Here is a 27,882-nt window from a genome sequence, read left to right as displayed (position 1 = left end):
TGAAAGTTTCGCCTGGACCTGCCCCCAAAACAAGGGGCAATGGGCAATCCCCGAGTTATTTGTCATGCGGCAGGGCAATTTAACTTTTGTTTATGCAATTTGGCATAGTTTTTGATTAGAGTAAATGGTCCGATACGAGTAGTCCGAGTAGATCCCATCCCAAGCCAATAAACACCCCATTAAAACTAAGGCAGTGTACCGATACGATATCATACATACCATAGAGATTTCATGTTCATGGTTAAGGCCGCACGCATCTTTTGTCCACTGAGGTTTTTCAGATGCAAATCTCTCTCGCCATTCAAAGCCATATGCCTTGAAAGCAAAACAATATAACACACAAAATAGTAGATCTTTCCTTATATACAGTATACAATAGACAATACGCAAAAAACAGAGCTAAAGCGCGATGTCTGAGCCAAGATAGCGAATTTTTAATTGAATTTTTGAATTTGCCGCGTGCAAGGAAAGTTGAATGCCCTGTGCCGCTGGCTCTGGCTCTGGCTCTGGAAGCTGTCTGGCTCTTGGCTAATAAATAAATTTAAATGATTTAGAACACAAATCAAGAACCGGCATTAAGCCAGTCGCATAGTCATTAAGCTTAAGCAGCTGGACAAATTTTAAATGTAAATTAAATCGGATAAACTAGTTTCGAGTTTCACCGGAAATATGGATCTGGCAATGGATCTGCACGGCGGCTCATTTGTTCATCATCTGCTCCCTCGACGATCTCCCAGAGTGCAGGTCCGATCTCTGTTGGTCTTCGAACGATCCGAAGTGCGGAAGTGCCCCAAGCTATGGCCAAGTGTTATAATTACACACAAAAGCGAAATCGAAAGCAAAGTCAAGACATCACCGGCGATCAGCACCATTGATTTGAAGATGTATTGATGATGGCTGATGGTTGATGGCTGATGGCGTTGAGTGACCTGCCTTCTGTCTGTCCTAAGACGATCATGATCGTGACGTTGAAAAGCTCTCGATGATTTAATGAACTCCATTTGGATAATGGGATGAACTGTAACCAGACATGGGCTTCCGCCTTTTTTTCGATGGTACGACCTTGTTTAATTGGAAAGTTCAGTGCCCAAGTGTCTGCCCATCACATCTTTAACTTTCAAATGGAATTCATAGAACACCCATACTTGCCCCATCACCACCATCAGCGGCTTGACATTAGGAAGCCAATACGAGTTCCTCTATAAAAACCAGAATATAAACAAGCAACGGCTTCAGAATCGATTCACGAACCGCCACATGCGGATGCAAAAAATATCCACAAATAAAGAACCGAAAGAACAGAAATTGTTGCTGTGCGTCAGTCAAAGTGATCAAATTATAGAAAACAAGTTTCCAATCTTCGATTTTCGATCTGCGACAAACCAATAAAACAAACAAATTATCGCACGCAATTAAAGAAAAGAAAAAGTTCGCAACCAAGGAATTAGCATACACCTAAAAGACCCAAAAGAGTCAATATCCCCCAACCCCCATAAGTTCTAATCGGAAATATATATAGACAAGACGCGTGCCGCGTTTCTCTTAGAATAGCCATAGGGTTGACGGGTTGTTGGGTTGTCGGGTTGTCGGGTTGCCTTCCCGCAGCTTGTCTCGTGACGCGTTCGAAGCTCCGATCTGTTTGGATCTCGGAAACTGGTCGTGGTAGAGCCCTGACCTTGACACTCACTTTTCTAAACAATAAGCGCGGCTCCGAAACCATTTTTCGGCTTCGGTTTTCGGCGATATTTTTTGGCCAGCATCGTCTTCTTTCTCGGCCGCATTTCAAGCTGCCCGTCAGTCTTCGCCCGAACCGGAGATGGAACGCACGGATCGCGCCTCTTAGCCCACACAAGCCCATGTCCAGCCAAAGAAATGATTAACTAGTTATCGTAACTAAAAAGTTTGTGTGTACTCTTCGCATTCGTTGCATAATCGTGCATCAAGTGCAGCGTGCAAAGCGGCAAAACGGCAAATAAAACAATACAAATACAAATACAAATACAAGTGAATAAAATTAAAGAAAATAAAAGCGTGTGCTTGTCCATGCAACTGCATATTTTAATACATAATTGGCCAGACGATTAAACAAAAGATCGTGGCGCATATAAACATATACACATAGATATAGACATAATCGGAGGCCAGTTGGTAGTTCGAGTAGTGCAAAAATGTGGCAGCGGATCGTGTGCAGCTTGACGCTATGTCTGGTCGGATTGGCGGGCACCAGTCTCGCCAACAATCTGGCCGGCTATGAAGGGTAATGATAAAAGATACACGAATTAATTATAATACCAAGCAAAACAACAACAACACAAACAAGAAACAAGTAAAAGCAAGCAAAAATAATCTGAAAATGTAGTACCCATCAATCAAGCAAGCCCGTCCTTAGGGCCAGTCGTTAATTGACTTTTTTTTTGTTGTGGTTTGCCAAAATTTTTTTAAAGTGTTTAACATATAATGGACCTCGACTAGTAGTTGGTCGCATCGTCTTAAAAACGGGTTTCACATCTTCGCACCGAGGCCCTGCCCTGCCCCTTAAACTTACCCTCCAGCTCCCACGTCCTAATGTCGTCGGAAGCGTTGGGTCTCTATCAACTGGATGACGCCCAGTGCTAGGCATCCAAGCATTACGTAGTTGTCCAGTTTGCTGGCCTCGCACGTCTTCAATTTCAGGGCCATATACGGTATCATCAGTACGGATGCTAGCCACAGATAGCGAAAGATCTTATAGATCAATTGGAACAATTTTTGAATCGGATTCGGCATTGTTAAAACTCCTATCTCTTATTTGGATTGAAAAATGATATGCCACCTGGAATCAGCTCAGGATATTTGACAGTTTGTTTCTATAAAGAAATTTGATTTTCTATTTCAAGGAATACTCGTAGTTGATTTGAATTTTGTTCTGTAACTCCCTTTTCTATAGTTCGGAACAGATTACTAAAATGAAAGTAAATCCCATGGGTATTTTATGGGTAAAAAAACTAATTTCTAATTATAAATTAAAGCTCTATAGTTCCATGAATGCTATGTACTTTATACCCACCTTTATTTCTTCAATGAGTAACGACAGCCACTACTCAAACAGGGCCCATGGTCGATGGCAGCGATTAGAAGCCGTCATTATGAGTATCACTAAACGTTTTGTCGTTTTGGTCAGTGGCCAGCAGCCGTATAAACGGCAATTCCATTGATAATTTGCGCGATTTGTAATTGCGAAGCTATCGCCGGGGCAAAATGTTCACCAGACAGAATCCACCAGCAGCACAGCAGCATGCGGTGTGTACTCCACGATGATGGATGATTACTTTGCGGTCGCAGTCCACCAATGTGGCCCACTACGTAGATACTCCGTACTCCGTATTCCGAATTCCGTATGGCAATGGCAATCATCAATTGGTTGCTTCCTGCTGCAGCTCTCTTGGTCCCCGTCTAGAGGGGTTTGGGTTTCAACACCCAAAGTAGATGCTAAACATTCAGAGATATACATAAATAGTGGGTATATACATTTCCACAAGGCCTTCCGATCAACAATGGCTCCTCATTTGGTTTACAATTTGTTTGGGAAAACTAACAAATTCATAGATGGTAAACCGTATCTTTATGTAAAAATGAAAAATGATAATCCAGGGGGGGTCTTAATTAAATTATCATTGAATTCCGCTGTCGGCGGCCGCACGTGATTCGCTTTTCGGTGCCGTGTCTTTGTCATGTCATCCACAGGTGCAGGGGAGAGATGAATATGCATGGACCTAAAGACGTTGCTTGTTTGGCATTGCCATTGCTGCCTGTTGCTTCATTATTTCTAGTCCGTAGTCGGCAGTCCGTGGTCCGTGGTCCGCCTATTCCGTTGTGTGGAATTTAACGAAATGATAAATTGGCCACAAATTCGTGAGAGGTGGCAAAACGCCAACAAATACGATGGGAGGAGAGACGGCCGAGCCGATCCGCTTTGCATAAATTTATGAATCAACAACTCACTTTGACGCCGCTGCGAGGGCGAGAGCGAGGGCCGTAAATTAATTTGTTGTCCAATTAGCTAGAGATACATGTGGAGCAATCATCGGGATTTCCCACCCACCCCCCGACGAGCACAGTGTTGGGTCGGGAGTCGGGTCGCCTTATTATCATGGTCTGCAACAGAGAGGGGATAATAAAGTAATCGATGCTGTGTACGAGTTCTAATAGTATCAGACTCGAACTTCCAGTCGCTGAATGTCTCCTTGGGATATCTGAATAAACTAGATGCTAGTTAGGGATGTTTTTTAATGGTTAAACTCTTCTTTTAGCTATACGAAATACACTGTGGAACATGGCAATGAGAACGCCTTCCGCTATATGGTCGACCTGCAGACGAACGATGCGGATCTGGACTTCTGGCTGCTCACCCGCAACACGTCCGTGCTGACAGTGGGTCCCACACGCAAGTCGCAGTTCGAGTCGCGTCTCTCCAATCTGGGCGTCAGCTATCAGGTGCAGCCGCTGATGGAGCTAATGGCCGCCCTGCAGGCCAACAGCACCTATGCGGACGAGGATGGGGAGTACGAGGAGTGCCAGGAGGCCGACTGTGGGGAGTCGCAACGACCACGTCGTCGGTCACGTCGTCAGGCGCGTGGCTTCTTCTCTCACTATCCGCGCTACAACGAGATCCTCAGCTTCATGAGCGGCCTGGCCTCACGCTATCCCCAGTACTGTCGCTACGAGTCGCTGGGGCGCTCCAACGAGGGCCGCCACATTGCCGCGCTCTCGATTTCGCTGAACGCCAGGACGCGATCGCGCCGTGTGGCTTACATCCAGGCGGCGGCCCATGGCAGGGAATGGATCACCACACAGACGGTGCTGTATCTGGCCTACGAGCTGTTGAGCAATCTGCGTGCCTTCCAGAGGGTGCTGCAGGATGTGGAGGTGTTCCTGGTGCCGCTGGTCAATCCCGATGGCTATGAGTACACGCACACATCGGTAGGTGGAGGAAGATACGGAGTGGATTGCCCCTACTCTATACTCTATACGTTATTCGATGAATTCTTTCAGGATCGCTTCTGGCGGAAGAACCGTCATCGGTATGCCGGCCATGCCTGCTCAGGAGTGGACATCAATCGGAACTTTGGCAACCATTGGAACTACCAGGGCGCCAGTCAGAACGTAGGCGACTTGTTGCACCGACATTGACCTTCCGACTTAATCCGTCTCACTCTTTCCGCCCAAACAACAGCTCTGTTCGGAGGTGTACTCGGGCACGGCCCCCAACTCTGAGCCGGAAACGTCGGCCGTGGTGCGCTATTTGGAATTCAATCGGAATCGTGTGAAACTCAGCCTGGATGTTCACTCATTTGGCAAATTCATTTTTTATCCCTACGGCTATGCGAAGTGAGTATCCAGGGGTCGTGTCCAGGGGGTGTCCAGACATGGACCGAAAAGAAATTCAATTTACTTTTCAATTATTTGCTAAAAGCAATTAAATCCGAATATTTCTGCCACTGTATTCCATTTAAATTCGCATCCTCCCTCCACACAGAAACACCGTGCCCCCCACCGTGGGAACGCTACGCTCGGTGGCCCTGAGAGCCGCCAACCAAATCGGAAAGTACCGTGGCACCCGCTACACCACCGGCACCTCTGCCTCGATTCTATACGAGGCTTCCGGCAGCTTGGATGACTTTGCCTACGGCAGCCTGGGCATACCACTGTCCTACACGCTCGAGCTGCCCGGCGATGAGTTCCATGTGCCATCCTCCGACATCATACACGTCTGCAAGGAGACGTTTGCCGGCTTCGTTGAGTTCATTCGGCATGTTAGTCTGTACTAGAAGTGCCTTGCCGTTGTGTCCGTATCTGTAAACTGTTTAAGCAAATTGAATTTAATTGTTTGTTAACTATACTAATTAGGGATTAAGCATTAAAGAGATGAATATTATAACTGAATTGCTAAAGGAAATGCTGAGAATAGATGGAGAAATAAATTGAAAAAATTCGATGTACATAGCTAGCATTCAATTATTAATCGATAATTGACTTCTAGCAGTTGAAAATCGGTAAACAACAGGAGTATTCCCGTCAACGTTGAATGACTGAATAATAAATAGAGACAAGAAGCAAGAGACAACACGACGCAGAATAGTCGCTTACACTGGTAGAGGCAGGTTATTGCGAACATAAGAACCATTCCCAACCAAATTTTGGGAAATTAACAAAACGACAGGAAAATGGACGGATGAGGCCTGATGCTGACACATATTTATTATTTTCAGCCGTTCCTTTGTGGATTTTCTGGGAGTCCTTCCTCTCAAACATCCAGCAGTGTCTTAAAGGCCTCAGGGGTTCACGGAAATTTCTTATCTAAGTAGTTTAAACTTTTTTTTAAAGGATTATATGTACACTTTTATCTTTTCTCTCAGCTAAAATTCCGAAGACGCACCTGTATTCGGCGGTGCACCTGGTGCTCCATGGTCTTAAACAGGCAATAGCTTTACTTTTATTCGCTGTTCAGCCGGTTGTTCCAGTGACTAGCTATTCTCCATCCCTGCCGGCCAAAAGGGGGTTATTTTCTTTAAGCCATAAACGGAAGCATATAAACGATGTCGCGCTGGTATCGTTGGAAGTCGGCAGTATGTCTCCAATAAAATGATAAACTTTGATAATACGATCAGTTCGGTTAACATTTGGTAGCTCAGTGAATATCGAGTAATCAGGCAGCGATGACATTGATTGGACATATAATTTTTCTGCTGTTGCTGCAGTCCAGTGTACTGCTCGCCTGGCAGGACTACAAGGACTACCAGGTCTATGAGCTGACACCGCGAGATAGCAGCGAAGAGAGTCTACTGCGAAAGTTGGCCAGGGAGAAGCCGCAATGGGATTTTCTTGGTCCCATTCGCTGGCACAACGAGAGCACGGTTCGGGTCATGCTGCCCCCCGAGGAAGCCTCCAGTTTGGTCAGTCTCTTCGAAAGCCACCAACTGAGATATCGACTGCTGATCAAGGATCTGTCTCCACTGGTGCAGGCCCAACGTGCGGAGAATCTGCGCAGCAAGCAGCGCCTCCAACTGCCCCACATCGATGTGCTGGCGGCCTTCTACACCCACGCCGAGATCAATGCCTATCTGGACAGCCTGCCCGAGCGGTATCCCAAGAGGGCCCAGGTCAAGCAGTTTGGATGGAGCTACGAGCGTCGTCCCCTCAAAGTGCTGACGATCAGCAACGGGGATGGACGTCGAAATAAGCCGGTGATCCTCATCGATGGCACTGTCCATGCGCGCGAGTGGATCTCACCCTCGATGGCCCTGTACATTATCCAGCAGCTTCTAGACAACTATGAGGAGAATCAGGGTCTGTTGCAGGACTACGACTGGGTCATTATGCCCGTGGTCAATGCGGATGGGTACGAGTACACCCACTCGGAGTCGCGCTACTGGCGCAAGACACGGAAGCCCACCACCGATCCGGATTGTGTGGGCACGGATATCAATCGAAACTTTGCCCACGAATGGGGACACGATGCGGGCTCTTCGTCTGATCCCTGCGAGGATATCTACCGTGGCGAGCGTCCCTTCGATCAGCCCGAGTCGCAGGTTCTGCGGGATATTCTCCTGCAATACAGCCCGCGTCTCAAGTGGTATCTGTCGCTCCACTCCTACGGCAACTATTTCCTTTTGCCCTGGGGATACACGAAGTAAGTAAAATGCATTAGCATTTTAAGGTAGAACGCCGCGCTAAAAGTTGAATCTCAGCACCAGATTTACGGATTCAAACAGATATTCTTGATAAGATCCCTCTGGAAAAGGTTCATGACCAGAATACGAGTCCTCGTACCAAGATTCCTCATCCCATCCTAAACGGAAGTTTCTATTTACCGTTTACCGTCACTTGATTGCCGTATGTTCAGGATACCCTCACTGTAATAGTCCTCCGTCTGAAGAGCAGCTCCAAGTCGATTGGGAATCGCAGAGAAGCCGAGTGCTGCAACAATTAGGAACAACAACAATAAAGGATATACTCTCTTTATAAAGACCCCTGGGTTGCCTCAAGACTACGTAATACAACATTCCCTGGTTACAATGTGTTAGAGCACACATGGGATTTATGGGACATGTCGAGATAATGAATACATATGAATCATATGAATATTAGAAAACCGTTGGACACTCCTCACCTTTTATTGCAATAAGAAACAAAGATGTGGCCTACATTGGAGTAAATGGAGTATTATATTATAGTAGTAGTATAGTAGTAGTTATATTGCTATTATTATATTATCCTTCTTATTCCTTTCTAGCAATTTACCTGAGAACTATCAGGACATGATGGACGTGGCCGAAGCCGGAGCCTTCGCGATTGTCCATTCCACCAACGGCATCTATAGTTATGGCAGCACCTACTATGTCCTGTATCCCACCTCGGGCGATACGGCGGACTACGCACTGGGCGTGGCCAATGCTACAGTGGCCATGACCATGGAGCTGCCTGCCGGCGGATTCTCCGGCTTCGATCCCTGGGTCTCGCACATCGAGGGCCTGGTCACGGAAAGTTGGGTGGGCGTGCGTGCCATGGCCGCGGAGGTGATAAGGCGCTACCCATCATAGTTTGAAGATCGTAAATAAAGAGATATTAAAGTCGAATTGCGCCAGTTCTGATCTGTGTGTGCGATCGGACGAGCTTTCTATTATTTATTGATGTGCAAACCGATTAGATAGGGAGACGGTTGGCTCTGGCGGGCGGGTATTTAAGTGGCAGATGCAGGGCACGCGGTCGCTTAGTCGCTTAGTTACATGAAGATGACGAACCTCTTGGGTCTGCTTGCTCTCTTGCTGGGAGGTTTGGCTCTGGTGGCCGCCGATCAAGGCTATGAAGGGTAAGGAAAGAATGGATCTGTGTCCACTGGTTGGTAATCGATGGAGATCCTTATAGCTACCGCATCTACGAAGTGACACCACAAAATGCTGTCCAAGGAAAACTCCTGCACCAGCTCAGTCTGGAGGGATTCGACTTTCTTAGCGAGAGCCGTCTGCCGGGTAGGCCATCGCGGGTAATCGTCAGTCCCGCTCAGCTGGAGACCTTTGAGACGGTGCTCCGAGGCCAGAAGCTGGCCCACACCCTCGTCAATGACAACCTGGGCGCCTCAATAGCCGAGGAGTTTGCTTTGCGCCAACTGCAGCGCCGCCTCAGCCCTATCACGGGCAAGGGTCGCCTGAGCACGGAGCGCTACTACACCCACGAGGAGATCATTAACTACATCGACGATCTGGCCGATCGCTTCCCCAAGCGCGTGTTCGTGAAGACCGTGGGCTGGTCCTTTGAAAGGCGTGTGCTCAAGACCATCACCATCACCAACGGGGATGGGCGCTCTGGCAAGAAGGTGATCTTCATGGACGGTGGCTTCCATGCCCGCGAGTGGATATCCCCGGCGGCGGTGTTGTACGTGATTGATCAGCTGGTGGAGCAGTTTGAGCAGAACGCAGATCTCCTGGAAGACTACGACTGGGTTATCTTACCCCTGGTCAATGCTGATGGCTATGAGCACTCCCAGAGCAGCACCCTGTCCCGTATGTGGCGCAAGACCCGCCAGCCGTACACTTACGCCGGACAGACCTGCTATGGGGCCGATCCCAACCGCAACTTTGGTTTCCATTGGAACGAGGAGGGTGCCTCCTCCAACCCCTGTGCCGACACGTATGCCGGTCCAACGCCATTCTCCGAACCCGAGACCATCGTGGTCCGAGATCTGATGCACTCGCTGGCGGATCGCGGCGTCATGTACCTGACCATCCACTCCTATGGCAATTATATCCTCTACCCTTGGGGCTGGACCAGGTGGGTATCGAATTCTAGCCTCTTATGGCCTAGTCTTAAAAGTTGATCTTCCAGCGACTTGCCCGACACCTGGGAGGATCTGGATGCAGTGGCCCGGACTGGCGCCGAGGCCATTGAGGCCACCACGGGAACCGTCTACACCTATGGCTCCTCCACCAATGTCCTGTACATTGCAGCCGGGGCCAGCGACGATTACGGTTTCTATGCGGGCTTCAACATCTCCATCACCATGGAGCTGACGGGCGCTGGCAGCATCGGCTTCAATCCCCCAGTCACGCGCATCGACGAGTTCGTGACCGAGACTTGGATCGGCATTCGTGCCATGGCCGAGAAGCTCATCGAGATTTACTAGAAGTCCATCAGTTTTGGATACCATTTTTTTTTTATTTGCTGAATAAAATATATACAAATGTTATCAAAATTTTAGCAAACCGATCACAGAGAAACGGAAAAGACGGGACTGGACTGGAATGGATATTAACGGACCTGAACAGACACGAACGAACATGCATATGTAGCTCGTACATTTTACTTTCTACATTCTACATTGTGAAACCTCTATGAAGTCTGAAAGTTATCTACATGTCAGCTCGATGTTAACTACATGAAGGCCTGTTTAAACGGGTCAGCAGTAGTTTGGCAGCATTCGTAGCGGTGGGTGTTGTTGAATGCAACATTTTCGAAGCGTTATGTGTTCTGTAATAATGTGCAAAATTCTGATTATATTAGTGACACGGAAACATGCTGCCACGCTGCGCCTGGTAGCTGGTAGTATCAATTTTCGCCTATAAAGACTTTAAAGGGGGACTCGTCAAACCAATTCGTGTATTTCGGGTAATATTTCTCAGTGCATTCGATAACACATTAACAATGTTCTGTTCATTTTATTGTTAACAATCATCATCTCTCATAAAGTTATTTTTTCCTGATTTGAAACCTTTCTCGTTGATTAGGCAATGATAACGATTCAATATACCAGTATGCCAGGCCGTACGTATACTCTGGCGATATGAAGCTCAGAATTTTATTTCTCCGCGGACTTGCGACGTGGAAAGATGGGCGTTTTGTGGATTGTACTCGCTCTCAGCTGCTTGGGCCTGACGGAGGTCCAGTCCAACAAATACGAAGGGTAGGACACTCGAAGAACACTCTTCATTCTCATGGATATCCTAAAACTTTACAGATTCGTTTAGGTTCAAGATCTATGAGGTCCAAACGAAAGCCCGTACGGCTGCGATGGATCAGGCCCTGTCTGAGTTAGCCAAGAATGAATCGTACTATGAGGTGTTTTCGAGCGGCAGTCAGCCGGCACGCATCATGGTCCATCCCGAGGAGCAGGTGAACTTCGTCCAGCTCATGGACGGACACTCCTTGAGCTATAAGGTCCTTAACAACAACGTGGGTTTCACTCTGCGACGACAGTTTGCTAGGAATCGCATTCTGCGCAACAGGTTCCCCTACACAGGCAACGGGCGACTGGGCACGGAGCGGTTTTACAGTCACGGAGAGATCAACCAGTTCATTGAGGACTTGGCCGAGGAGCATCCTCGCCGCGTGTTCGTCAAGACCGTGGGCAAGAGCTACGAGAGGCGTCTCATGAAGACTGTCACGATCACGAACGGGGATGGTCGCCGAAACAAGAACGTCATCTTTGTGGATGGCGGGTTCCATGCTCGTGAGTGGATCTCTCCCGCTGCTGTCGTGTACCTGATCGATGAGCTTGTGAACAATCTGGCCGACAATGCCGATCTGCTGATGGACTATGACTGGGTCATCTTGCCCGTGGTCAACCCGGATGGCTATGAGTATACCCAGCTGTCGGAGGAAACGCGCATGTGGCGCAAGACACGCAAGCCGAGCAGCCCCGACTGCATTGGCACGGATCCAAACCGCAACTTTGACTTCCACTGGAACGAGGAGGGAGCCTCCGAGGATCCCTGCGACCAGACCTACGCCGGTTCGAAGGCGTTCTCGGAGCCGGAGGCCGTGGTGGTGAGCGACCTCATCCACAGCTATGCCGATCGCGGCAAAATGTATCTCACCCTGCATTCCTATGGACCCTACATCCTCTACCCATGGGGCTGGAGCTCGTAAGTTCATCTCCGGTTGCAGTCTTAGCATATCTTAATTTTCTGTTCTTCATAGGGACCTGCCGGACACTGTTGATGATCTGCACGAGGTGGCCAAGGCAGGCTTCGATGCCATTCTCGAGGCCACGGGCACTCTCTACGAAATCGGTTCGTCCACCAACGTTCTTTACGTGGCTGCTGGGGCCAGCGATGATTATGCCTTCAATGCAGGCTTCCCCATATCGTTCACCATGGAACTGCCGCCCGGCGGCACTGGCTTCGATCCACCAGCCTCAGCCATCGATCAGATGGTCAAGGAGACCTGGGTTGGTATTGCGGCCATGGCTCGCAAGGTGGTTCAAAAGTATCCGCTGGCATAATGCTCTGAACATGCTCTCAATAATAAATTCATTTAGGAATAGTTTCAGGTTATCAGATATAACCATAATAAAAGCTGCAGCAATATCAGATCTGGGTCGATAAAATACTAGAACTTCATACCTTGCGGACATTCCCAGTTAGCCCCAGATAGCCATGTTATTGCTATGCTACCCCTTATCGGCCACTATCTGGAATCTATGCCACCAATATCTATTCTATTTCCAGTGATAGCCATCAGAGCTGATCGTGAGGGTTAATTTGTCCATTTTTGAGGAACTTTGATAAGCCAAGCCACTACGGCAGAACGGGAGGCTATGCCACTTGACTTAGGAGGGCACTCCATGATCTCAATTAGCAGACAGCTGCGATAGCTGCGGCTAGAGTCGAGTGGCTCACCTCAAATAAAGCCTGTGTGTCAATGCCACAACTCGAGCGCGACACGCCCGAACAACTCCCAATCGCCCAGTGGGGCGCCCCTGGGACGGAAACGGAATTCGAAATGAGGCCCGAAAGTGAGTAGGGGGATTGGGGAATATCGGCGGGCGTTTTATTGCTCTCGTTTAGTAGTTTTCGACGACCTTTTGGGCCATGGCCTTGATGCCCGTCCAGGTCTCGTCGACGTAGGGCAGGATCTGGGCAGTGGTGGGATTGAAGCCGGTGCCGCCAGCAGGCAGCTCCATGGTGATGGAGATGGGGAACTCGGCCACCGCGAAGGCGTAGTCATCACTGCCGCCAGCAGCAGCGTACAGGACATTGGTGGAGCTGCCCACAGTGTACTTGGTTCCAGTGGAAGCCTTGATGGCGGCTGCTCCAGCCTGGGCCACATTATCGATGTCGCGCCAGCTGGCGGGCAGAGCGCTAGAGAAAATGGGGATGCGGTTTAATTTAATTTGCGGCGAGCTGATCTCTCACGCCATCACTTACGAGGTCCAGCCATAGGGATAGAGCAGATAGTTGCCGTACGAGTGGAGGGTAAGATAAAACTTGCCACGACCCTTCAGGTTGAGCAACAGATCGCGCACCAGTTGTGTCTCCGGCTCGGAGAAGGCGGTCTGTCCCTTGAAGGTGTCGTCACAGGAGTAGCTCGAGGCGCCCACCTCGCCCCAGTGGTAATCGAAGTTGCGGTTGGCATCGGTGCCGTAGCAGGAAGCGCTAGCGGGCTTGCGGGTCTTGCGCCACATGCGGGTGCTGGTGTGAGTGTACTCGTAGCCATCGGGATTCACCACTGGAAGGATGACCCAGTCGTAGTTCTTCAGGAGAGCCGAGTTGGCGGCAAAGTTCTCCACCAGCTGGTGGATCACGTACAGAGCACCGGCGTGGGCGATCCACTCACGGGCATGGATGCCGGCATCCAGGAAGATCACGCTCTTGCCGGTCTTGCCATCGCCGTTGCTGATGGTGATCGTCTTGATGTCGCGGTTCTCGTACGACTTGCCGGCCACCTGGACGGACACACGGCTGGGATAGGCCGCGGCGAGCTCGTCCAGATAGGCATTGATCTCGGAGTGGCGGTGGAAGGCCGAGAAGCTAATGCTGCGCGCGGTAGAACGCTGGGCCATGAGACGCTGGCTCTGGTTCTCCAACTGCTCCTGCCTGAGGGACACGCCCAGATCCTCGTCGACCACTGAGTACTCAACGCCGAACTTCTGCAGCAGCTGCTCGAAGCCGACCTGGTCCTTTGGCTGCACCATCACGCGGCTGGCAGCCTCCAGAGAGCGTGGCAAGTCGAAGAAATCCAAGTCCGCATTTCGGGACAGGCGCAGCAGCAGCTCCTTCTCGAACACGGTGCGCGTATTGATGTCGTAGATCTTGTAACTATGGATGATCCGCTACCGTCACTCATCTGGTACTACACCAGTCCATCCTCCCTCCCATCTTACTCACCCATCGTAGCTGTCGGCTGCCAAGGCAGTGCCGCACAGCAGCAGCAGGAAAGCGAAAGACTTAAGCATTTTGTCGGCTCCGTTCCGTTGGCTTCTGGCACGGGGCGTCTATTGAGTTGTACAACCAACTGTCGCTACTTTATATAGGCATCTATTGCTACCACTTCTCGCCCATGGCGCTCAATGGTAGAGTATTCGACAGCTATTGTCTTATCGCGGCGATGGCGATGCGCGTTGAAGAATTTGTTCCACACAGACCACAGTTATCAGTGCTAACAATGGGTGGATGGCTGACTTTCTGGTGGGGCTACGTTTCTAGTATTGTTGTTGTTCCTGTCAAAAGCTTGGGCAATTCATTGGAAAATCTCTCAAAATTTACAGTCAATGACAAGGTGGCTGACAGTTCAACTCTAAGTTAATGCCCTGCCCTGGTCTCGGGGCTTTACTCTTCTGCTCTTTGACGTTGAAGCAAATGAGTTTCTGGTAAGTACTCAAGTACTAATAAGCGATTGGATTCGATGGAAACTGAATCGATCAAGTGTTTACACATTTTACAGGACAATGGGTGGTGATACGAAAACTAAATATGTCAAGCCTATTTGCGGTTCACTTTATTTGCGATAAGAACTGCATTTCACTGTGAACACAGTGAACAACTTTCCCCATTAAGGACTTTTAAATCAAATTTTCTATTTGTCATTCAGCCATCGATATCTGCTATTTCTGGCCGGCCATTCCAAAAGAGTGACTCGTAAATTTTGGTCTTCTGGCTTTACGCAATAGCTCTTCTGATTTATATGCTGCTTTTGGCCTCGGTCTCTGGCCCCAGTTCTTGTGGCCGAACGAACAGTCAGTATCTCTCTCTGGCCGTCTAGGTCTCCGTCACCGTCTCCGTCACCGTCTCTGTTTCAGTTATTTGATTGTTGGCAAAACGCGGCTTTATCAGCACGTTCTGTGTGTGGCAGTGCACCAAGAAAAAAGTTTCCACTTTAAAACAATGAAAACTCTGTATATGTATGTAGGTCCTGCAAAATGAATATCTAACAAAAGAAAAACGAAAAAGAACGTCTGAAACAGACAGCAACTAAAAAACTCACACTCTTCTGCCGCGCACACGAAATATATTTGAAAATTTATTGCATTTCATGAGTTTTTCCATATTTGTCTGCATTTGTAGGCAGAGTTTTGGTCGGAAAACTTTTGGCTGCTGCTGCTGCTGCTTTTGCTCCCCAAACATGAACCACAACAAAAACGAGGAAGTTGCTTACTTAAAACTGACAATGAGCGCATGGAAATGACAAAAAACAGTACGGAAACTGTTGGCTCGTAATTTTGAACGGCCCATTGGAGGCGACAGGCTACCGAACTGTACGATTGCGAGTGTGTATATGGAACCACCACAGCCACTTCCCTTCATCCAACAGGACCCCACCCCACGCCCAAACCCCACTGTGGAAGAGTTTTCATATTCCCTATGGAGATGAAAGGGTATATTGGGATGATAATTGAATTGGAATTCGATTACTCTTCGGTTAATTGAAGGAAAACCAACATAAAAAGTCGACTTCTTTTGTCGAAATTCCAACATTTGGGGATCAATCAATTACAATTGAATTGTAATCAATCAGTTTTTTAATATTCAATTTTGGCTATAATATTTCTACAATTCAATTTCCATTCCATTCCAGATTCGATTTTTAAAGTTATAAAAGTTACAGGCCATCGACAGAAAAGTGCATGGTCGTATTTAATGAAAGGGTATTAACTATTTGCCTATCGGCTTTCTTCTTGAGTTTCTTTTTTTATGCAGTGCATGTGAGTGTCTAGAAAGTGAGCGTAGGGCGAGTGCGTTTGATTCACAGTTCTTTTGGCACTCTTTTCCTTTGCCTTTGCCTTTTCTTTTTGGCTTTGGAAAACTTTCACCAAAAGTCTTCCATCTGGCGGACAAAGCGGCATTGTTAGTCAGAGTTAGTCGTAGTCCTTAGAAAATTAACGCAGATATTCGTTATTTGCCAAGGGATTGATGGCAGTCCAGGGCTTAAAGCACTTTAATTGATATGGATAGGGGCACCGTTTTGGTCGAAAATACTTGTAAGTAGTTTTCAAAAATTCATTAGTCTGCCATTTGCAGTAATCCTTGGAAAAGTTGTGCCCCGCTGTGGATCTTTAATTTTCATTTTGCATAAATTACAATGCTGGCAATGACTAAGCCCTCAAAGGACCTGTTCTCCCCCTCCCCACTATAAAGCCGGGCATGAACTTGCGGCTTTTATTGCTCTATTAGATGGTGGAGGAGTAGGCAGAGACAGGGCCGGAAAGTGTTGAGTGTCAAAAACTTGGCCGCAGCCTGCTACGGGTAAGGGATTGAAACAGGAGCTGGGATTGGGGCTGGGGATGGATTTTAATTAAAATTCATCTTCACATTTAATCAAATCATGGCCACACCCTTCGGGAGGACTCCTTGGTCTGCCACTGACATCGACACTGGCTTCTAATTAAGTGCGAAAAATCGTTAAATGTAAAATCAAATCGTGCAAAAAGTAATTGGAGAAACTTCGACGAAAAGCCGGGGGTAAGCTCTGAGGCGCCACCAAATAGCAGTGAATGGGGTAAATTGTTTTCATTGTTAAGGCCACAGAAACCTGGTTGGGGGTTAAGTGGGTGGCTGGCTGGTGTCAAATATTTACAATCTATTATGTAATCTCTATGGAAGTGGCTGGTGGTGGGTGGTGGTCGGAGGGCGGAGGGTTGGTAAGGCCAGTATTGTGAGCATCCACCGGCTGGCCAATTTTCTTAATTGCCAGCCGGAAATCCACGAGGAATTCAGTGCTTAAATGCGTCTCTCACTCAAGCTCGGACTCGATTCGCACTTAATTTTAGAAGCCCATCCGCTGCGCCAGATCCCCAGCTGTTTCAGCTTTGTCTCTCCAGCCCCAAGGTCGCACCATAATTACGGGTATAAAAACCCGCCCCACCTCGCTTTTGGCAGTCACTCTACTCCGTGATCTGGCCAAAGATGAAACTCATTCTCGTCGCGCTCTGTCTGATCTCGCTGCTGCCGTTGCTGTTCGGCTTGGAGATCTCGGATGTGCAACAGGCCCTAGGGATGCCCCAACGAGTTGTCTCTGCGAAGCAACTGCCTCAGGTTTTACAACAGGAGAGGGTCGGGGCACGAAACTTGGACAGCTTGCGGGGCCTGGGATGAGCAGCTCAAGCCGAAGCAATCTATTGATTTAAGAACAATAGATATATAAATAAAATCCAACAAAAATGCATTGCTATTACACATCAGCCTTTCATTTAATCTCTAATTGTATGACAGCTACGATATAATATAGATCCAGTATGCCAGTTATGCAGGTTAATCGTTGGATTCGGACCTTCCAAGATCTAAAATAGCTTTCAATGGCTAGGCAGTTTCAGAAGTTTCCTGTTTCGAGGCTTTTGCCCTTTTGTGCACCTTTTCGTCGATTTCGTGGGCTTGGCACTGGGTTTCTTCTACTTGTACTTGGTCTGTCGGAAGGCCTAGTCTTAGGTATACCAAGCCCTCACATTCTGTTCCTGGGAGTGCGACTATAACTGCTGAGAGGCGACATCCACCCACTTGTGTTCATTCTGCATTGCAGCATATTTTTGCCTGGGGAACTTTTGAGTGGAACTGAACGAAGAAACCAACCAAATTGGTTCAGAATCCTCCTTACATACTCCTTCGATTGGGTATTTTTTGTACGCTTTCTAAGCTTTGTATTTCTGCTGGGATGATTTCTATGTACAGTGATAGTTCCCTAATAGCTGCAACCATTAATATGCTAAGCATTGGAGTAATCGAGAGATTTACGCAAATGAATTTCATGCAAAATCTTCGCCAAACACTTGAAATGCATGGCATTCGAAGGACCCTGTTTTGCATGTGACATAGATTGCAGTGCTCTGGCACTTCACACACTTTCATGCATATTCCATGTGGTGAGGGGGGAACACGGCAAACGGCAGCTCTTGCATATTCATAGCGCACGACAGCCACAAAACAATTGCTGTATAAATCACGTTCTTTGGAACGAAACCGGACCAGATCTGATCCGGCCGCCTGCCAGTCGTTCATTGACAGTCGGGAGAGGTTCCGACCTGTAATTGTTCTGATTTCCTGCTTTTGCTTAGCCGGTTTACGGACAATTGAGTTTATTGATCAGCCGCTGCAGTCCCAGGTGAGACTCGCACAAAAACTCAATTAGCTCGCTTAAGCTCATTTCCAGCTGCAAATTGTATTTCGAAAGTGAAGCTTTAATTAAGCCAAGCCAAGTCCAAAGCTTTTGGCTAAACGGAACAAAAGCAGCTTCCGCTATAACATTACAAAAATAGCTTGCAGAACCAACCTTTTCTCACCGAAATTTGTATACCCTTGCAGACTGTGAAAAAACTAAAAACAAATCAATTTCATTATTGATTTACTAAATATTTCGTTCCTCTGACATTCTTTCGGCAATTTCAATGATAAGTAGCTCGTTTTCTTGTTAATTAATGCCACTAAAGAAATACCATAGACCATACCAAGCAAAAAAAAATTTAAACTTCAACTTTGGGCCACTATATCGTCAGGTATATCCATTCTATCGACACAAATCAAAAACCCTGTGAAAGGTCGTACAATTCTATTTTGAATCCATAATACTTTCAGGATATCGGCGCTGAATATGTCCAGAAAAAAATGATGAAAGAAAAAATCTAGAAAAAGGTATTACGGCTGTATTGCAAATATGAGGAAATATGTCTCGTGCAAAGTATAAAATGACTGGCTCAGTGTAATAGTTATATACATATTTCCTATAGGAAATATGCTGCTGTTTTCAGGAAGTTATACCACTGAAAGAGCAACAAATCTTGCTGGTTTCAAGGACGATTAAGACTTGAATATGACAAGGAAACGTATCATCACAATCATCATACCCTTTGCCAGTGAATCATAAGAAGAAAACTCAGAAAGGGCGTTGAAAAATGAAAACAAACAGTGAATTAAAAAAATAAAAAGGTGTGTGTGTGTGGAGAGGGGTGTGAGGGTTACCAGAACGAAAGCAACCAAATGCCAAACAAACGGCACACGACACTCCACTCCACTCTACTCTCCTTCTCTTTCTTTCATTCGGCCTGCCTCTGTCTCTGTCACACATGCGGCTGCAACAAAGCCAAGTAAGTCGTATTAAATTTAATTGGATTTGAGTGTTTACCAGCGTCCCAAGCCGTCGGCAAAGCCACAGGCAGCACCACCATCGGCCACCACCACTACTGCCACCGCCGGCAGCTAAAGCTTCTGGCAAAAATGCGTCCCACTTTTGGTTCTTTATTTATCTGTGTGTGTGTGTGTGTGTGTGTGCGTGTGTGTGGCATTGTCACCCATTCGTATGCGCGTATGTATGTATGTATGTTTTATATTTGTGTGTGTGGGGTGTTGAGTGGCAGCAAAAATTTCATACATATCACAGGTAGCAAGAGGCTTAAGCTGGATTTTATAGACATGCAGCAGAGGAGCAGCAGGCAGCCCCAGAGAGGGAGAGCGAGAGAGAGAGATAAAGAGAGTGCAATGAAAAAAACACAAATATTGCGTATACGCCAGGGCTGTCGCCGCAGGAGCAGCAGCTGCAGCACGTGGCCTGGTCCCTTAGCTCGTTGCCAGAGCAACGCTTTCATTTGTAGACCAAAAGACCAATTAGCGGCATACACACACACGCACATATGTATCTGTGTATATTGCATGTGCTTTTGTGTATGTCTCGGCTATTTAGCCAGGTCTTGGACGAGCACATTCGGATATTCAAACTTTGGTGTATTAAAGTAGGATAAAGGGGAACCGTTTTCTTCAAAGACCAATGGATCTTTAGTATGAAAACTAGCCTCTGCTCTTTTTAATATAATAGATTTTCAGCGCTCTTTGATATATATTGTAAAAAATGCGAAACTAAATCAAGCATGACCATTATTGATGAAAAATATTGAGCACGGTATTTAATCTATAGTCCTGTATCTTTTTTATGTTAGCTTTATTCATAAAAAACTCAAACGGTTGGAAAGAGCTAAATTTAATTATATTATCCGGCTAATTTAACAGCGTGTTGGAGAGCTGAGAGTCGAGAGCTAGGGCTTAAATGTTAGCATGCAAATATGATAAATCACCGCCATTATTGGGCCATCAATCAAAATTACGCGTATCCGTGTTGTCGGAGGTTATCTCTGGTAGTGTTCCTGTGTCTGTGTCTGTGTTCTGGCTGTGTGTGTGTGTGTGTGTGCCAAGTGTCTAATTGAATAACGAAGCGTGCAAATTGAGGCGCCCCCTGGTTACCCTGTCTACCCGCTCGTGTGCTATTCTGCTCGTCTGCTCGTCTGTCTGTCTATCCGAGTCCTAGAAAAAGATGGGGAGAAACAGAAGCCAGCTATCCCGGAGGCAGTTAACAACACATCCGGAGAGATTTATAGAGAGAGACAGTCAGACAGACGGACGGACAGACAGACACGGGGCTGCTGCCTCTGCTGCTGCTGCTCCACCGGAGTGCGACACTTTCAATGTCTGCGGTTTGTCCCGAAGGCGGATTCGAGCATGTTTGCCTCTGTGGCATGCCTTGCTTTTAAATTCGCCTCAATCCCGTATAGCTCACACATTAACATAGTTTTTTAGCATCGGGTATGCAAATGCCGCTGGAGGTTTACCAGGTGCAACTGCCACCCAATCCACTCTATCCTACACCCAGACTGACAGCTCTCAGAGACTGAGAATCTATCTACCAGAGCAGTACATTGGGGGAAATTGTTGGTCTATCGAGATCGAAATACTAATACCAATTTGAATCATTTGAACTCTATTATTTGTACAGGAATTGTAAACGATGAGAAAGGAATCGCTCATGAAGGGAAAACTAATGGCTTCGTTGAAAAGAGGAACTTTCTTTGGGTTTCACAGAAGGTCTCTTCAACTCCTTTTGACTGAAGTTAGTTTCTCGTTTTGAATTCCAAAGAAAAGAATATTATTCTTAAGTTTCTGTCAGTGTATATTCTATCGTTTCTGTTATATTTACTGTTACACGTTGGTTTTTAATCCCGTTGCATTTGATTGTATGCAGTTTGCTGCAAAAAAGTAATTTAGAGAGAAACTCTTGCTCTCTTGCTCACTTCTCATAGTCTCTTTCTCAGTGTCTCTTCCTGCCTTGTTCCCTTCGTCCCTTCGTCCCTTCTTTCTGCTTTCTTCCTTCCGTTTCCACTCTCGTTTGCTTCTGTTTAATTTGCAGCATGTCAAAAAGTATGTGCATGTTCGTATCTTTGTATGCATATAATTATTGCATTTCTCGCACGTTCCGGGACCCCTCCCTCCAAGCCTCCCTCCGAGAAGAGGAGCTGGAGGGACAGTCCCCTTCACCGTCTGTTTGCCTTGCATTTGGCAAATGGCACACATTTTCCGCTTTTCCACTGCCGCAGCCGCTGTCTTTCCCTGGCTCTCATTATGCTTCACCATTGCGCTGTCACTGTGTCTGCTCTCTTTTTGTTTTGCTGTAAGTATTTTTTAATGATACATAAACTAAAAAGATACAAACACACACACACATGAGGGATACTCTTTGTGTGTGCGGACTGCCAACTCGTCTAAATTATTTACACATCCGTTTTGCATTTTCCTCGAGTTTGTTTGTTTGGTTGTTTCGTTTCGTTTCGTTTCGTTTCGCTTGGTTCGCGCCACGCATGGCCTGCACTCGAAGCATTTCCACTTGGCATTTTTTTTTTTTTTTTTTTTTTTTCTTTTCACCCCGCTTTTGGCCACATTGTTCCCTCATTTACAGCTCAACACTTTCTGTGTGTCATTGTGGTGTCTGTCTGTGGTCCTCGGATGGGTGCTGCTTCCTTCTTTTCCGCTGCCGCGGCCGTTGCGTGCCACTGCCACTGCCACATAGTACCCGTAATGAATGCGATTTTTACAGTTGCCTTTTGTTTTCTGCATTGAGTGGCGGTTGCCTTGAGAATGCGGTTTGGTAGAGACATAGAAACACTTATAGAAATACTTATTAAATGAATGTATGTACTAAAAGTACCACTAATAGTACTATTTCTTCTCTGCCTTCTCAACGCCAATTCCCCAAAGTTATTTCCGCGCAATCTAGAGACCTGCCCGGAATATACCATATTCGATAAGGATTCTTCCTTTCGACGCTCGCTTGACTAATTAAAACCGCCGCCAAAAGAGCCACAAGCCAGAGCTAAGCCCTAGCCAAAAAAAAAAAAAACCAGAAACTATACGAAAATGTTGTTAATGCCATTAGGGGCGGGGCAGGGGATCTTGGTAATAAGATTTACGGAACACTTTTGGGGCCAACAAATTGTTTTCGCTGTCGTATTTCAACTGTTTTTGGCGTCTATGGTGGTTCCTGTTTCTCGACTTCCTGCTCCTTCAGCTGTTGGTAAAAATGCCCAGGCAATTGTTACATTAGGCGCACAAAACTAACTAACTAACGGCCAGGACTGTTGCCACCCTGTGGGCCAACACTCGGACCAAGTCGGACCAAGTCGGACCGCGTCAGACAATGGCTTTAATTTAACTGTCGGAAGTGAGGCACAATGCAAAATACGAGTTGAACTTACAAGCAATTTGCCTGATGCGGGGTGCGCGCCAGGAAAGCCCAGGAGTTACGCCCATTTCTCACTCAAAGAAGGAAGATACACCCATGCATGCGGGTATATGTATGTACGAGTATGTACGGATGTGCATACGTATTTGTACACATAAATCCACGCCAACAAAAACTTGGCTGAATCGCAGCAGAACCGTTGCACGCACAGACCCAGACCCAGACCCAGAGTCAGAGCCACAGAGAGGCCCAAAGAGGGGGGTAGGGACTGAGAGGTGGACCTCTGTGGAGTTGGTGTTATTTTTTCTTTCGCTTCCCGACTTTTGCCTTTGCAATGTTCATTATTTTTATCTCTCTCGCAATGAATGCAAAACTACCAAACGAAACAAAAACAGCAACAACGGAGGAACCAAGAACCAAGGACCAACGACTACGGACTACGGACCACGGACTCGGGACTCGGGACTACGGAATCCAGCGTTCCTATGGCACACAGATATGCAAAACAGTTAAAGGATCCATGGCGCTCAAAATCTAGGCGTAAAGTGTGAATAACGCGTGGCAATGTGAATGAGCCGAAGGCGCTTTGAGTTAGAAGATAGAAGACCCCAGTCTCGGTGCCAGTGCTACGACAGGGAATGCAATCAGCGGAATTGTAATTTGCCCCAAAAGTGGGCAAGTTTTCGCAGCAGTGCAAATTGAGGTTTTTCCTGTAGCAAACAGAACAAAAGTCAGTTTCAGGAACGAAAGAAATGGAAGCCTTAGCGTAAACAACTTCCGCTGGTCCGGACAGGATACCCTGACCAAAAGCCCTGCTTCGCCATCATTTTCATCAGCTTTTTCTTTCATTCCAGCTCTTCTTCAGAGGCAGTCACGTCATGTTAAATGCGCTGCAAAATTGCATTAACTACGCACGCTTGTCACTTTTTGATAAGGGAATTAAATTTTGCGGTTTTACGCCCGGAGGCAACACACAGACCCGGTCCGTACCGCCACCCATTCACCAGCCGCCAAGCTATCCCTGGGTAGCCGTGTTTATGGCTTGCGATGTCAGCGGAGCTGTCAACACTGTAAGCGAGACATAGCCATCCGCATCGGCATCGGCATCCGCGACGTCCTCATAGCCATCCGCATAATCGTTCTGACTCTGGCTCTGGCTGTGGCTGTAGCTCTGGGTCGGAATTCAATTTGCGCCGCTTGGTTGGCAGGAACAAAAGGGATTCAGTGGCATACTTTTGGGGCTGAGGCATTTGAAGAATCACAGATTATGATTCGGAATGTATACTACTATTCATATGTATATAATTGAGCTGTCGATTTTTAGCTTATCTTTGTGAATGCAATTGGAGGGGAGCTTGAAACGAAAAGAAAGTGGATGAATCAATGAATGAGCATCCTGTTTTAGGTATGTACATGTCTTTGCTATTTAGAGTACAACATAATCACACCTTTTGCTAAAGCAAAACCATCTAGGCCATTGTTCTGCAACTGCAGACCAATTCCAAATCCGATTCCGATTTTCCCTCCGAGTAAATTTACATAGTAACGCAATAGCGCCAGTAGGCCGTTGCTGAGTGGATAATTACCGCAGAACCGACCCTATGAGAAAGGAAACCGCATCGTTCTGTGGCCCCTTATATGTACATATACATACGAGTATATATGTGTGTAAGTGGGCCATAAAGTAAACTTTTTTCCACGCGCTGGGTGGAAAAGTTTTTCATTTGCGGAATTAATGTGCATATGGCACGCACAAATGTCAGAAGACAGCAGCAAGAGAGATAATGAGGATATAGATAGGGGTTGTGGGCAAAGAAATCTATTCCAGAGAGGCATTTAAAAAGGCGTTGCTGCACTGCGTCAAAGTTTAATGAAATTTTGATTAATTTGATTAATTGCTGAGGCTCATAAATCATTAATTACAGAATGCGGAATATTATTGGTGCCATTGAGGCAAACCACAGGGCCAGCAGGGAGGAAGGAAGGAAGGAAGCCCCTCACTCGGGGACACTTCTCTGTGAATGATATCAGGCCCCAAAGCCCTGACCCGAAGAAATCTGCTCGGCGGGAGAACGCTTGACAAATGGCATTCTGTGGCCCTGGCATGCCGCTGAGCTGGGGGCTAAATATTTTCGTAATTACATTTCCACGTAGAGTAATTAATTTTGTCTCGCCTTGGCTGGCTTCCTTCCTTCCTCCGTCTCTCCAGCAGGGCCCCCAAAGAAGGCAAATCCCCTTTCTGTTCAGACTGTTGACATTTGCCATTATATGTTGCATACTTTTGTGCGTCTCTGGTTTCTTCGAGTGCCACTGAACATTTCGGATTAGTCGTAGCACACCCCTCCCTACCACCCTCGCATTATTATTATTACGAGTATTATTATGTTTTATTATTTTTGATGTGGCTCTTGGCCGCACTTTTCATGTAATTTTCTTGACTTGAATCTGTTTTATTGCCACCTCCGCCAGCTACTACTGCCGCTGCTGTTGCTCTCGGTTTCAGCCTTTGGGGACCGCACACGTAGACCCGGCGACATAAAAACTTTTTTCTGGCCACTTAAGCCGTTAGCTGGCTGAAATTGTGGCCTAAATTATGCATCAAGGTGGCCGCCGTAAAAGCGGACCACAGTCCGGAACATGTCAAACGGGGCATATGTGTATTTAAGCATATAAAAGGCATCAGCATTAAGAATGAAGGCGTTTAGAGTCAACATTGATGGAGAATGGTGTAGTTTGAAGTCGGGAAGTTGAAGGAATTTAGGAGGTGAGGGAAAATGGTTCAGGGTTCAACTAAATTAAAATTTATAGTTGAAGGAATTTTCTCGACTTAATTAACCGCTTTACAAAGGGAAATAGTAAAAAAGTTGTTCAATGAAATTTCATCATAAATGAATTATATCTTTTAGTTGGAAAACCGAATTTACCATGAATAATTTATCATGCTCAAAGGTACGAGTATAGAGGAAATAGCTAAAGTCCTCTGTTCTGTTGGGAATACCATCACAATTCCACCTTTGTCTGCCACATTTGTCCCAACCACCCCCTCTTTTGCCGGTCACCTCTCATATGCGACAACATAATTTGCTGTTAATGTACTTGGAAGTCCTCGCCTGTCCAACTGGAGCTGACAACACTCACACATGCTGCGGTAAGAGCGTAGCTGGCTGACATTTTTAAGGTCCAGGCGACACATAATTAACCCAATTAGAATGTGTGTGTGTGTCAACGCTAAGCTAAATTTATGTGAATTTTTAATTATGCTCGGACAGCAGCAGCAGCCGCAGCAGCAACAATCACAGCAAAAGGTGTCGTTTGCTGTCCGTTGGCAACCGCAAACCAAACAACAAACAGACGTACAGAAGGAGCAGCAGCCAGGAACAAGCAGGACAAACGACCTGAACTCGAACCCGAACCCGAACCAAAGCTAGAACCAGAAACAAACAGGAAAGGAAGCCTATTTTCAAAGGGTCGAAGCCTTGGATACCCTGGCAGATTCATCGTTAACATGAGGGCTTATGATCAATGGCTTATGTGGCACCTGAGAACACATTTAGTATGGTAACCTGATCTTTGCTGTGTATTAAAAAGACAGCAGATCAGAATTGGAATACCCTAGTGTAGGGTATTAATGGGGGATGGCTCTAGCCCCAGCCAGTGTTTGTTAAATGAAAAACGTAGTAAACTGTGCAGAAAACACCTGAGGATTCACCATGGCGACCGACAATGAGTGGCCAGGTGGCGTCTGCTCCAGAACCCTGCTCCTGCTCCTGCTCCAGGTCCTGCTCCTGCTCCTGGTCCTGTTCGTGCGCACCTGATGTTGTTGTAGTCAAGCAGCTTTGCCATTTCCGGGCGTGCCTTTTGTTTGCCCGTTTACCTTTTCCATTGCCATTGTTGCTGCTACTGCTGCTGCTGTTTCTGTTGTTGGTTTAACTGCATTGTGCCTTGTGACTTTTTGTGTGCTGCAACCGCAGATAGAAGGGAGTTGTAGAGCACTCCACTCCACTCCACCCATGGCCATCCTTGGCTGCAGGCTTGGCACCCCCCATGGCCATACCATCTCCATCGTGCAGAAGTCAGAGACGGGCGCAAAAGTTTTAAGCAAATGTTGCCAAAGTGTTTAACATTTTGTACGGTGTCAGTAGCTTCCTGTTTGTGTATGTGTGCCGCCAAGGCACCATGGGGACTCGGACCAGTACCAGGACCAGGACCAGGGCCAGGCCAGGACTAGCACCAGGACCCAGACTTGGCAAATGAACTACGACTGGAGGTGGGGCTGGCTGCAAACTGGTTAAACGTGTGGATAAATGTAAATTAAACTGAGCCTAGGCTGCTGCCAGGAGACCTGCCCGGAGACAGGTTGCAGCTTGGCAGATTGGGTGGATATTTCAGCTTAATCTGAACTCTGATCTGACCAAAATTGGGCGCGAGATGTGCTCTACAGCAAACAGCACGTTTGGAATCCAAGATTCGATGTGGATTAAGTATAGATTAAAGCTTAAAATGTATTGAAAATCATTCAAATAAGAGTCCTAGAAGCAAAGACAACAAATCATGATCTATATCATTTTGCTATACCATTATCTAATTTAATTTTAAAAGTCTTCAGGCTGAATTAGTAATCTGATTGTCAAGATCACTTACCTATATGAGGAATGACGTAACTCTTATACTGTTTTTTATAACTGGCACTTGAAGAGTCTAGGGATACGATTACAATAGTTTTGTGGGGGATGTGGATATGTGTAACACCCAGAAGGACCGTTTCCGACCGTATAAAGTGTATATATTTTGTATCATCAATAGCCGAGTAGATATAGCCATGTGTGTCTGTCCGATCTCAGAGACTAAAACGGCTAAAGAAAGCAAATTTTAAGCCCATACTTATGTGATATCACCCTGTTACAAGGGCTTTTTGAAATTTCGTTCCGTCGCCTTCCGTTCCCGCAAAGGACAAAAATCTGTGCCAGAAACCAGCAACCAGGCTGAATAACAGAAATTGACTATATCTACCAGATTAATGAATTCTTATCATCCTCTATTTCTCTCTCTGTCTTTCTCACTCTTTATCGTGCAGGGTGCGCCCGCTGGAGGGAAGCGAGATAGCAATACAGCTGGTGTTGGTGTGACAAGAGAGAGAAAGAG

The 27,882-nt window shown here is 46.7% G+C and overlaps 5 protein-coding genes across 5 annotated transcripts; 4 read left to right on the top strand and 1 right to left on the bottom strand.

The window, feature by feature from the left end:
• The first annotated feature begins 2,166 nt into the window (after positions 1–2,166).
• On the top strand, positions 2,167–5,900 carry LOC6597139 (carboxypeptidase B). Its single transcript, XM_002022291.2, has 5 exons — positions 2,167–2,257; positions 4,290–4,959; positions 5,032–5,142; positions 5,213–5,367; positions 5,516–5,900. Exons 1-5 carry the CDS (start codon positions 2,169–2,171, stop codon positions 5,805–5,807), a joined length of 1,317 nt encoding a protein of 438 aa, XP_002022327.1. The 5' UTR covers positions 2,167–2,168; the 3' UTR covers positions 5,808–5,900.
• An 834-nt stretch (positions 5,901–6,734) lies between these two features.
• Positions 6,735–8,615, top strand: LOC6597183 (carboxypeptidase B). The gene is made up of 2 exons (XM_002022292.2): positions 6,735–7,669; positions 8,273–8,615. The coding sequence occupies exons 1-2, from the start codon at positions 6,903–6,905 to the stop codon at positions 8,577–8,579; spliced, it is 1,074 nt and encodes a 357-aa protein (XP_002022328.2). The 5' UTR covers positions 6,735–6,902; the 3' UTR covers positions 8,580–8,615.
• A 154-nt stretch (positions 8,616–8,769) lies between these two features.
• LOC6597184 (carboxypeptidase B) lies at positions 8,770–10,228 on the top strand. Its single transcript, XM_002022293.2, has 3 exons — positions 8,770–8,848; positions 8,905–9,807; positions 9,862–10,228. Exons 1-3 carry the CDS (start codon positions 8,772–8,774, stop codon positions 10,157–10,159), a joined length of 1,278 nt encoding a protein of 425 aa, XP_002022329.2. The 5' UTR covers positions 8,770–8,771; the 3' UTR covers positions 10,160–10,228.
• A 619-nt stretch (positions 10,229–10,847) lies between these two features.
• Positions 10,848–12,361, top strand: LOC6597186 (carboxypeptidase B). Its single transcript, XM_002022295.2, has 3 exons — positions 10,848–10,936; positions 11,001–11,897; positions 11,953–12,361. The coding sequence occupies exons 1-3, from the start codon at positions 10,863–10,865 to the stop codon at positions 12,254–12,256; spliced, it is 1,275 nt and encodes a 424-aa protein (XP_002022331.1). The 5' UTR covers positions 10,848–10,862; the 3' UTR covers positions 12,257–12,361.
• Positions 12,362–12,774: 413 nt separating this feature from the next.
• Positions 12,775–14,226, bottom strand: LOC6597187 (carboxypeptidase B). Its single transcript, XM_002022296.2, has 3 exons — positions 14,142–14,226; positions 13,182–14,072; positions 12,775–13,115 (listed from the first exon to the last, which is right to left on the bottom strand). The coding sequence occupies exons 1-3, from the start codon at positions 14,207–14,209 to the stop codon at positions 12,818–12,820; spliced, it is 1,257 nt and encodes a 418-aa protein (XP_002022332.2). The 5' UTR covers positions 14,210–14,226; the 3' UTR covers positions 12,775–12,817.
• Between the last annotated feature and the right edge of the window lie 13,656 nt (positions 14,227–27,882).

This window comes from Drosophila persimilis, unplaced genomic scaffold, assembly GCF_003286085.1.
Source record: "Drosophila persimilis strain 14011-0111.01,24,50 unplaced genomic scaffold, DperRS2 tig00000431-arrow-pilon, whole genome shotgun sequence".
NCBI lineage: Eukaryota > Metazoa > Arthropoda > Insecta > Diptera > Drosophilidae > Drosophila > Drosophila persimilis.
This window is presented reverse-complemented; position numbering and strand designations above follow the sequence as displayed.